Here is a 12,138-nt window from a genome sequence, read left to right on the forward strand (position 1 = left end):
TACGGATTTACACTTGAGAAGCCGTAGACATTGTAGCTAAGTAGCATTGTAGGAGGCGGGGGGCACAGAGCTGGAGCGAAACCCTGGAGGTATTTAGACATATGGCTCCAACTTACTCGTCTCTCTCTGTCTACACACCCTAACATATTTCTCTACCGTAATCTCCTCTTTGCGATTGTAAGTCACCTTGTCTCTTTTCTTTCTTCTTTTTCTGTATTTCTTTCTTGTGGGCCTTGAAGAAAGATTAAAAAAAAAAACAAAAACAAAACACCAGCATCCCTCTGCCCCTGATGGTTCAAAACCAGCTGGGAGATAGACCCAGAAGTCAGGTAGACGGGTATCAGAAATTCACTTTATTACTGACACGTCCATTGCGGAATGCGGCTTTACATTCTCAGCCACATGGGCCTTTTAACACCCATCCGTAAAAGGGCGGACACCCACCCAGTTACGGCGTGTCCCTGGGCGTGGCGCTTGACACCTGGACACCTCCTTTGCAAGTCCAGACGTTCACTGCGGCGGCAGCCACGTCACTAGCTCTTAGCTGAAACGCCTTTATGTCCCGTTTGGTTTGTTCCCATCCAAGCGAAACCCCCGTTTCCCCTTCGAGCCTGTGTTTCTGCTGTTCCCGCGCTGCATTCGGGTCACTTCTACCATTGTCAGCGTCTCCATGTGCTGTTAGGAGCAGGCAGCTCTGCCCTGTGCCCCGCTGCCCCTTGCCCCTTTGGTACCGTTCATTTACGTAAACCTGGCACCTTTATGTGAAGCCACATCTGGATCTTTGAATTCTAAAGCCATGGACAGCAACTATGTGATTACCTGTAAATTGGAGCCCGGTGGGACTTGCTGGGGGAGGTAGCCGAGCGTGCAGACAGCCCTGGCATTTCAAGAGGTCGGCCCTTGGCTGGCCCTCCGCTGTCTCCTCTCCCTTGGCCAGGTTCACAATGAAGTAAAGGCGAGTGGAATTCAAGACTGTTGCTTTAGTGCTGCCGGCTACAAAACACATAAAGTGAGTCTTAGTGATTCCTGCGGTTTAAGGCAGGAAAAATTGCTTAGTTCACTACTTGAGACAAAATTTGCTGAGATTAAAGACACCTTTCCCCAATAATTTATCCTTTTCCCATCCTCAGATTCGAGGTCAGGCCAAAGTTACAGTAGCCCGCGGCCCTTCTATGAAGGGCGCCATTAAAATCCAGCTGCACACTCGGAAAACCGGCCGCAGTGTGAGCTGTCGCTGGCTGCCAGGACTGACGCCCCCATGGGAGGTCTCCCCAGGCCTCAGGCTGCTTCCGCCTTGGCTGGGTGAGGGCCCCCAGACTCCTCCACGGGGCCGTGTAGCGTGAATTCCCAAATTATGTTTGCATTTCATTTTGTCATAAACACACAGATACATGCTGGTGTAAACACATGAATCCTTCGATTCGTGTCGCTGTCCCTTTAAGTCAGGGTCTACTTGGAGGCATAAAACACAGCAGACTAGGAGGGAGAAGGCCCCAACCAACCACAGATTGTCTACCCAGTGACAGTTCTCTCAGAGGTAATTGAGCTTGGAGACATTGACAGCTTGAAAAGATGGCACCGTGTGCTTTACAAAATTAGTATATTTGCAGAATGAAAGCAGTTTCTACCAATCTCGTGCTACCTGACGCTCGGTCCGTAATTCTGCAGTCTTGGCTGGCCAGTGCCTCTGAGCTGGCAGTGAATGAGACTTTGCTTCTGTGAATATTGTGAGAGCTTGCATGTGTCTTTATTTTCCCTATGGGCTTTGGGGTAATATTTTGAATATACATCTTTTAATTCTTTGACCAGCATGCATAACATATAGCTTATTTAAGCTATCAATTTGTCATTTGAGTGTACAGATTGATTAGGAAGGAATAAATTTGCATCTGAGAATGCCAAGTTTTACCCATCATATTTGAGTATATGATTTAGAACTTTGAGATTCAGATTTCACAAAAATGCTTATCAAGGTCTAAATCCCATTTTGAAGCCAAACCTCATTTTGAGTGAGTGTCCCTGGCAGTTCATTCTGTGCTGGTAGATGTGTCTGTGCGCTGGTCGGTGCTTTGAGATGGTTTCTCGTGTGCCGTGTCACATTGCCACAGCGACTAGCAGCTGATGCTTTGCAGGACACGCAAAGGGAGCAGGGCTCTCCTGCGACACAGTCTCGCTGGAGACACAGGACAAGCGAGGATCTGCTTCTGCGGGCAGCGTGCATGTGGGTGCGTCCCAGCCCTCTGCTCCTTCCACGGGAGTCCCTGACACTCCGCCAGCCACCGCCAGGGAGGAGGGCGGCATGGAGAGGAGGGAACATGAGCGAAACGAAGCCTGTCCCTCAGTTGGTCCCTGAGGGCCGGCTGCCCCCTCCCCCGACAGCTTTCTTAGTTGCAGAGAGGTTAACGTCCAGCACAGACCTAAGCAGCCTCTCCCAGAGCTACTCCCATGGGAAGTTCTCGTACTGGCAGTCAGCGAGCGACAGTTGCTGGCTTCAGACCTTTCTGGGAGGAAAGTGAATCAGATGAGGAGTATCAGATTCTGATTGTGGGCTCCCAGGGGCCCTGCCGTGGAGCGGGAGGGACCATCCAAGGGGCCAGGGTGGTGGCTGGATGGGGGCAGGCGGCCGGAGTCCTGCGTCCGCCCCAGAAGCTGCACGGCGCTAACAGCGCGCTTTCTCCTCTCCCGCCCGCGCACCCGCCGCCTCCCGACCCTGCCCCGGTGTCGGTGTCTGACCACGGCCGCCCGCCACCCCACCAGCCTTCGGTCCTTCAGTTCCGACAGGTCTCACACCCTGAGCCATGCCTCCTACCTGAGGGACAGCGCCATGATCGACGACACGGTCCTCATCCCCAGTCACCAGGTACGTGACTTTTGCCTTCACCTTCCTAGTTTCCCGTGAGCTTTTGAACATGACCTGATGCTGGAAATTAAAAACCTGAGAAGGATTTTAATCTGAGAATCATCTTAGCTCAGTTGAGAGGTAGGGTAGGAGGTCAAAGGGTTTTTCTAAATCGTGAAAAACATTCACTAGATTTTTCAATGAGCAGAATTTTTCTAGAATAATATGCTGCTTGTTTCCTCGGCTCTTCTTCATTCTTCCAAGGAGATTATATATAAAAATCAATTCCCTTATAAAATCTGTATTAAAGGAAAAAGCGTGAGTAGTGTGCACTTAAGACACAAGGCAACAGGCACGGGTGGAATCGCACCTCTCGGTCCTCAGCATCGCTGTCCACCGCAGGAGACGCAGAGCCCTCGGAGCGCTGTGGCACGCCGACTTCACCGGCGCTGCCTGGCCGGGCGCAGGGCCGCAGGACACCTGCTTTCTTCAGAAACAGTCTCGCAATTGAGGGCTTTTATCAATGATAAAATTTAAATGGAAATGTATTACAAAAGGTACATTTTAAGTGCCTCGGTCTTATGGTTTTAAATGAAAGCTTTTCAGGTAACACCACCTTGCTGTGACGCCATTTTTTAAAGCTGGCTGTATTTTAATTGAAGTCAAGGAAAGCATTTTTACTGCATCCTCTGTTCTTTGTATTTAGGTGTCAGCTCTCGCCAAGGAGGCAGAAAGGAACTCGTACCGCCTCAGCTGGGGCCCCGAGAACTTGGACAACGTGGCCCTTTCTTCCAGCCCCATCCATTCAGGGTGAGTAAGGCAGTATCGTGTGTCTGGGTCAAGGGCGCAGAGACAGGTGTGAAAATAACAGCTTTGTCCAGTGGCTGAGGTGGTGGCTAGCTTACAGGGGAAGTGCCCTTGGTTTAAACTTGTAAATAACATCACTTTATCCACCCTGGACTCTGTTTGTACAGACAAACCAGCAAAAAGGATTGAATTCAGCATGAAAAAGCCGACTATGGTTTTAAAATAGCTAATAGAATCGCATCGAAGAGCTTGCTAACGAACTAGCACATACCGGTGGCCTCCTGACTGTTCACATTTTGTCTTTAATGTGTTTTAAAAGGAAGGCAAAATCATTCGCTTTCCAGAAAGTCCCGTTCACTAAGACTAACTGACTAGTAAATGCCTTCCCTCGCACATCAGTGCATTTAGAGTGACGTCTGCGGAAGTGTGCGGCACGCGGATCCACGCAGGCGTTCCCGTGCTGTGTGAGCGCAGATCCACGGAAAGGGCAGCTCGAGGGCAGCCAGGTTCTCAGTCGTCTTCTCAGAGTCAGCGGGCCACGCGTGTGCCACCACTCAAATGCTGCCTTTCATGTCCACTCACTAACAGATGGAAACTAGTTCCTAACGTGAGACTTGCTCAAGGGGATAAAAAGCAAATTAAACCTCATCCAAATTTTAAGTATAAACTGAGAGAGCCGTAAATCATTCAAAAAGCATAACACTGCTTTCTGCTGCTAAATTTCTGAGCACTGATGAGAAGGAAGGAGGTTGGACTGACAGATCCAGTCCAAAGACCGTCATAAAGTATGTGACGTCATTATCCGGCCTCCCGAGTAAAAGATTACTTAGGCAAAACGTGAAACGTGGTTAACTGTTAATAGATGAATTGATCAAAGAGTCAAAGTTTTGAATAACCAATGGTTAAAGATTAACCACTTATTAAGACAATAATCTTAAAAATGTTGATCTCCGTTAAACCAATTTTCCTATGGATTGCGTGTGATCACTGGCTCTACGTTAGAATCACCTGGGCTTAAACTGTACTGACACCCGGCCCAGCCCGGGTACAGCAGCAGCTCTGTTGTCAGCCGTGGCGCTGGCGATTTCCAGCGGCCCGAGCACGTGCTTTCCGTGAGCTGTCAGGAGGGGCAGCTGGGCCAGACAGGGTCCCATCGTCAGGGGGCTCAGTTTAAAGGCCTCAGTTTAAAAGCTCTCTGAGATGCTTTTCCTCCCTTGCATTCACTCAGGTATTCATTCCTCACACATTGTCGCATTCTACAAAGCACAACCCTTGTGCCAGGCACTTAGGAAAGTAAATAGGACAAGCCCTATCTGTAAGAAACGCGTCTATGTCACCTGAGGACAGTCTGTGGGAGAGAGAGAACGGGGCGGGGGGCGGGGGTGTTATCTTTGCAGGCGGACCGATCAGATCTGGATCCTGGCGCTGACAGTGCATGTGACGAGGGGCCAGAGGTTCTGTTTCCTTATCCAGAAGATGAAGGTCACATTGCGGAGCCCCTGGGGGATCTTTAGGGGGACTGTGTGAATTATTAGCCTTTTGCCTGGAAAGAATAAGCGCTCAGGAGATTACGTCCTCATTGTTTACACAGTCCCCTCACACCTTCCTAATCTGTCACCAGTTCTAAGTCAGTAAGCAAAACGCATCCACGTCCTCGGCAGCGGTGCCGCCTGCTGCAGCCGCCAGCGCAGCTTTCGCCCTGCCGTGGCATTTGTCAGGGGACCCATCTTCTGGTGACGTCTCTGCTGCAGTGTCCGGACAAGCGTAATGCAACAGATGACTCCGACAGGACAGACTGTCCCCGCCGAACACGCAGGGACTCCGACTGTCGTGTCTGGAAGCTTCCTGCTGTCCCTGCACGTGAATAGCATTCACGATGTCATATCCTGCAACACTGATTTCTTGCACTATTATTCATCATATACCAGGTTCCCAAGTAGTCATTTTTATATATTTTACAAGGAATCGAGTTCCTTTTATTTGGGTAAATTCTTAAGCCACATCAGAATTCGCTCAAAATGTTAGAAAAAATGATTTTTGATTTGGGGGCGGGTAATAAAGTTAGCTTTTCAATGCACATGCCACAGTTTTGTATATAATGTGCTATTAGATTCCATAAAGGGATTTGAGATTAATAGAAGACGCAGCTTCTACCAGTAACCAGTATTAGTGATTTTCTTTTGCCTCTGCACTAGCTCCCGGTGGCCGATGGCCCTGACTACCAGAGATAAGGTATCAGGGGTGACAAAATCTGACTGCCCAATAGATATAGCCAATGTCTGACGAAAGAAGAGCTGACAGTAATGTTTCTGCTGCTGTTCTCTAAGGGGTTGCATTACCGATTCACGGTCTAACCAGCAGTTACTTCCGGCGTCCCAGCCATGGCCACACCCATGAGCCTTGGGTGAGAACTTCAGTCTGATAGTTCTGTCTCAGTATGTAACGAATGCGCAGGTGTGAGGCAGTTCCTAGTGATAACTAGTTTTGTGATTCATTTTAAATATTTTTCCAAAGGTCCTTAATTAAAATTTTTTTTCAATGACGGTCACGAGACAACAATTAAATGCCAGTTTATCACGTTACGCTATAAGATATTAAAGCGACTAGAAGTCCATAAAAAAGAGATTTTTTTAAAGGCCTTCTTTTTCACAAAAACATGTTGAAGACAATTTTGGTGTGACCCTGAAACGACTCTAAAAAATAAAGTCTATTAAAAACCTGAAGATATCAGCTTAAACAGGAAGTTGGAATTTGGAATTCAAGAAAGTCCAGCTTGTTTCCCATTTGACAGCATTAACGTTTATCTAACTGCCTATAGCAGTTAATTGGGTTGTTTACGTATCTCAAACACCCTAGTTTTTTTTAAAGGTACACGAAGTAAATTCTTTTGGATAAAAATAAAAATTATTTTATAAGTAGCAAAACAACGGTTTTGTCAGGTTGGGTTTCTGGTTCAGTAAGCACGTATCCTTTCGTGTATCACACAACTGAACCATACGAGAACGGGGGTGGGAGGCTGAGGAGGAGCAGACTCGGAGATGCAGAGTGGAGGGCAGAGCGGGGTTCGCCCAGAGGGCCAGCGAGGACGGCAGCCCCAAAGCAGGGAACGGAAGTCTTCAAAGGCACGAAGACTTTGTTCGCATAGCTTTTGTTACCTGCTAGTGGATAATTCATGTCACCTGCCCTGCCTTATGTTTTATGCTACCGTTTGTTGTGGAAGCCGTTCTTCATATTGTGTCTTTTCCATCCGCATTTCCTCTGTAGTAGCCCCAAAGGGCATTACCGTTACTTTAAAAGTACTCAAAATGTGAATGAAAAGCTTTGGAGACAGAACTTTATCCTTCAGATCAAAGACTGTTAACTTTCATTATCGTGGCCTCTGATGTTTTGTAGTTTCTTGCACACTTAGACCTTGTCAGTGCCCACACGGCCGGCTCTGTAAGGCCGGAGGTCGGTGCCCAGTTTTAGGACGTCCCCAGGGCCCTGAACGGGAGCACCCCTGAAGCCCACGCCTTGCCCCTCTCTCGGAATTCGCATAGAGCTGTATCTGATGTGTGTTGGCAGCTTTTTCAGTGAGTGCTGTGCTGACGTCTAAACAGTGTATTTCAGTTGAAAGTCCCCTCTGACGCCCTCCTTGGTATTTCGCGTCACTCATGCCTTCTCTCCGCTAAAGTCTCTGTTCTGTTGCAGCCGCACCTCTCCATGTCTCGACCGTGACGGCAGCAGGTGAACTTGTGCATCAGCCCTTCTCTGACCATGTGCCCCTTCCTCTCCCGTCTCCGTCCCTGCCGCACACGCCCTGCTCAGGGTGCTTCAGTGTGAGCGTGCCTGGCCAGAGAGAGGGCCGCAGTGTTCCCTGCACGGCCACTGCTGAAATCCGCTGTCTCTGTGGTGAAGAGAAAGTGGGCGCTTTTTATTTCACCAGAAATCAGGCGGGATTGTGTCAGAATTCACACAGGCCTTCTCTCAAAGCCTGTCTTGGTCCCGGGTCTCCGGCTCTCTGCTTCCTTTGTGAGAGGAAGTGCTCTCAGCACAGAGCTGAGAAGTTATTCTCAGCAATTATACAGATCGGTAGACCTTTTTAAAAGTTATATGAAAGGTTCTCATTTCGAGCATCACTTAGCAAGGTTGTTTTTTTAAACTATATTCTAGGTGAACCAAAGGCTGAAAGTTCATTAGTGCATTTCCTTGCTAGTGCTTTAAATGCAACCTTTCTGATATTTTGGAAATCGTGCTATAGAATAATTCTGGTCAGTGCTGTAAAAACATCCATTATGTTATGTTATTTCAATAGTTATTTTTGAAGGTTCTTGTCACACTTCTGATTTAATACTTTCGTTACACCGTCTTTCACCGTGATACTGCAGATTGTCCACAAATAAGAACATTTTATTTTTCGAATTTTGAAAATTTTGTATCCAGCCTTTCACTTTTTTGAAACACACACTAAATACATTTCTATATGTGAACATGGCAAATGATAAATAATGGCTTGGTGACTTTAACGAATTGGAGCCATTTTTTCAGAGCCATTCTCAGTGTTTCCGGCCATGGAACGTGGGGATTTGCAGAGGGCGAAGGGGAGGATAGAGAGAGGGCGCTCTGTTTCTCGTTCTCACCCAGTCAGCTCTAACTGGGGTCCTGCTGTGCGCGTGGACCACTGAAGCACCCTGCTAGCTTTTTTTCCCTATTGTCACCCGATGACTAACTCTGAATGCTGCAGTCTCCTCCCCGCCCTACCCCATCGTCCTGGATGAACTGAAAGTAACCCTAAGAATCGGTAACTTTGGGGGGGAGGGTGTATTCCTCAAAAGACCAGAATCCTTGTTTTCTGCCGCCACCTCTAAAGCATGTACCTACGTAGCTAATCAGACTGCCTATCTGTAGGCACGGCATCTGCATAATAATGGTGGGTTGCTTTTGCTTTTATTCTTTTTAAATTGTGATAACACTAACTCACAATTTAGAAAATTTCAGTAAGAATTTCTAAGTCGCATGATTGCTGAATTTCATCTGGAGGGTAAGATATGCACTTGAAGCCCAGTATGTTACGTGGTATTATTTGTACAGTCCTAAGCTAGTGTGCAGTGCAGCGTGTTCACGTGCGGTGCATTTTCTGCAAAACGGCTTCCTGGCGGTGTTAACCACAGCTCAGAGTGATACACAGTCCTTGGAGCAGTGGCAGTTTATCTTCTAAGTACGAGTTCGTCAGAGCATCTGAAATGGAACACTTCAGTAGGCTTCCTTACCTAGTTAACAGTAAACAGTAGGCAGAATTTTAAGGCCGGAAGCCGCTCCAGAGTTTAGTTGAAGTCTCATTTTATGATTGAGAAAACTGAAGCCTAAGGGCGTTAATGACTTGCCCAGAGACACAGCAACAGTCGCAGAGAGGCAGGTGGAATGGGGGGTCTGAGAGACCCCGGAAGAGCCTGGGGCTTGCCGCACAACTGTGCGCTCTGTGGTTATAGTGTTTTATAGCTTATTTAAGTAGCAAAGTTCATAAACTAATAAAAACTCCGTCATCATATTACACCGCTCTAGCAAGTTTCCCAGTTCACTACAGGTATTTAACAAATGTTAGTTTCTCCATTTCATTTTCGGGCGTCGCATCAACTATAATTTTTAGGATATTCAAAATGTGTGAAATCGTCTGGTGTGGGGCGAGCACTTTGGTTCCATACGCTCTGCCCACACGGCTTCACCGCCAAGCCTCAGCCACGTGCTGCCTTGACGCTCGTACCGGTGCCTCTGTCTCCAGCTGCGTGCCGGCGTTACCCGGTGCGACGCCAGCATCCTGAGAGTACGAGGAAATCGGATTTATTTAATCCACTCCAGTGCGTGAGCTGATCCACCTCATGGCTCTTACCTACGAACCTTTCACTTTTTCCTATGGTACAAAAAAAGTACATGGTCTCGTATAATCTGCTTTTTGCTTTTTGAAATTGTTTTATACATCACAGAATAACTGTATGCTAAGTCTACCCATCCAAATAGTGACCCCTTTTGATAATCTGACCTTTTTAATAAAAATGTACAAGTGCTTTTCCAGTTTTCTATTATAAACTATTGAGATTAACTGATGAGCATAATTCACTTTTATCAAAAAGATTTTTCATCAGCACCTAGATATAATCCGAGTCATTATTGATCTCTCACTCCCCCTTATTTGAAGAAAAGACTTTTGGTATACAGTTCTACATATTCGGCTTTTTTATTGTTCATTCTCCAATTATCTGAGTCTAATTTTTGCTGTTTTCTGAGCTCAACTACTTGAGTGTGGTAATTTGAATGAGTTCTGCCTGGGTCGGTTGTTTAATTACACCCAGTAATTAAACTGTCTGCTCCTGCAGCCTCTTCTCTCTGTTAGACATAGACATGTACGTTCCCTCACAACTCGCTCTTTTCCCTCTCTCGCTCGTTCACTTACTCAACAGTTATTTATCGAGCATCTCCATCCACATTGTGCTGGGGCCGGTTGAACACAGGGGGAAATAGGGAGAACAGGGTTGCTGCCATGATGGCGGTATGTGGCTCCTGTACGTGGTTATAATTCATCTCTCCGCCACCAGGAAAGTAAATGACTCCGAGTCAGCGAGACCCTCAGGTGACATCTGGGCCTTATCATGGCAGCAGCAGCTTTGTCTTTACTTTCTGTGTCCTCCGTTCCTGACGGGGCACCGGGCACTAGGAGGAGGTTAACACAGGTCTTAGGAGAGAGAGCATGGAACCTGGAGGTATGGAGTGAGAACAAAAGCGGATTTCAAAAGGGGTCTTCAGTGACACGAGATCAGAGGAAGTAACTGAACACACACTTAACCATTGTTCCAGCCAGGAATGTAGCTACTTAAGTCCCTGGTCAGGGAGCGCACCTCTGGAAGATTCTCCGCACACTTCCTGGACAGGGGTGCGTTACAGGCCATAAGCCACCGCCAGGATAGACGGAGGGGACCGGGGACCGCAGTGGCGGGCGGCAGCCCCCTCCGTGCCTTCAGGAGGCACAGACAGCTCTGTGGAGCGGAGGCATTAAGCCAGCTGCGTTATCACGGTTCCTTACGAGTCTGAGTCCCGAGTCCCTGTCTGCTCACCAGTGGCGGTGTAAATCCAAAGATGACAAAAACGTAGATCAAGTCAGAAATATTGCAGTCAGTTTGGAACAGCACTGGTTGAAACTTAAGTAGATTTTTTCTACTTTTCATAACAATATGTAGTCAATAAAATCATAAAATAGAAAAGAGGTTTTTGTATTCATCCAGAAGTATCACCAGTTCTTCCATTCTCTTGAGCAATAGTACATTTTTAAAAAAATACAGAAACAATTTTTAAAGAATTTATGCTTAAAGGCACAAGACTAGTAAGAAGAAAAGCAGCCAGCATTTTCTGATTGTGTTTGAGAGAGACCAGGAGCACCGCACTCGGCACTGAGCTGGCCCCCCTCCTCGGTCGCCCTGTGCCAGCAGCGTAGCGGGGTGTGTGGGCGGGTCTAGGCTGGCTCGTGCATGCGACGCCCGTGGTCTCAGCCTGCATGACGTGCTCCAGACAGGTGCTCCGGCTCCTCCCGTTCCTGTTGGTCCCGAGCAGCAGGATTTCTGTTGAACAGCATGCTTGAGCTCTCGTTCAGCCGTGAAGAGGGCGCTAAGCTACTTTTTCTTCACTGTGTCAAAATAACAAATGCATTGTGTTCCTGCCCTTTAACCGACTTTGATTACATGCCTTTCAAACATTCTAGACATCGTCACGCTGCACTATCCACATGTGGACAGTCCGCCCACTCCGTGCCGGTTCAGCTACACGTGGATCCAGAATACACCTAGATATTGCTTTCTGCTTTCTGTCTCTGTATAAAAATCTTGCAAAATGCAAAGAAAATGGGGCAAGACAGTAATGTTGTTTGAGTAGGGGTATACACTGTGCCTTTGTGCACGTGTGCACAACAGTCAAATTGCTTGGTTTGATTTTTGCCCTTTGTCAAAGTGCCTCCAAGACCGTAATGGGCATTGTGACTGGCAAAGTGATGAGAACGCCGAGTAGGCAGCAGCAGAGGAAGCAGGTCAAAGTCAAGGCGAACCCTTTCTCTCGGCGCGGAGCAGGCCGAGCCGCCTGGACTGCGGCTCTCTTGTTCACAAACAGTCAGCTTGGTACGGAGAGGGGCGATGGGGGTAGAGAAGCCGTTGTCATTCTGCACTATTAGCTGCGATTTTCTACATTCGGTTTCTTATAACTCAGAGACAGTCATGATGCACCAATGTCCTCTCAGCTTGAGCCCAGGGTCCCACTTCACAACGTGATGGTGAATGGGATGGCAGAAAGGTTTCACTTATGGAGTGAAAAAGCACATTTCAACCAGTAAATTCGCTCCATCCCAAACAGTTAATTTTGTGCTTTTCCTGTTTCTTTAGAATGTGATCAGGTAACACCCTGCATTCCGAGTACGATGACGGAGTAAGAGGCACATACATGGGTGTGATCTAGGGAGAGGCCTATGCATCTTTTTT

At 47.5% G+C, this 12,138-nt stretch overlaps 1 protein-coding gene across 1 annotated transcript in view; it reads left to right on the plus strand.

Moving 5' to 3' along the window:
• Positions 1–12,138, plus strand: part of ANK2 (ankyrin 2) — a 281,207-nt gene that overhangs the window by 224,267 nt on the left and 44,802 nt on the right. Inside the window, 2 exon segments of the mRNA XM_025050926.1 lie at positions 2,758–2,860; positions 3,546–3,649. Coding sequence (XP_024906694.1) covers positions 2,758–2,860; positions 3,546–3,649 — 207 coding nt within the window.

Source organism: Pteropus alecto, unplaced genomic scaffold, assembly GCF_000325575.1.
Source record: "Pteropus alecto unplaced genomic scaffold, ASM32557v1 scaffold17, whole genome shotgun sequence".
In the NCBI taxonomy this organism is placed as follows: Eukaryota; Metazoa; Chordata; class Mammalia; order Chiroptera; family Pteropodidae; genus Pteropus; species Pteropus alecto.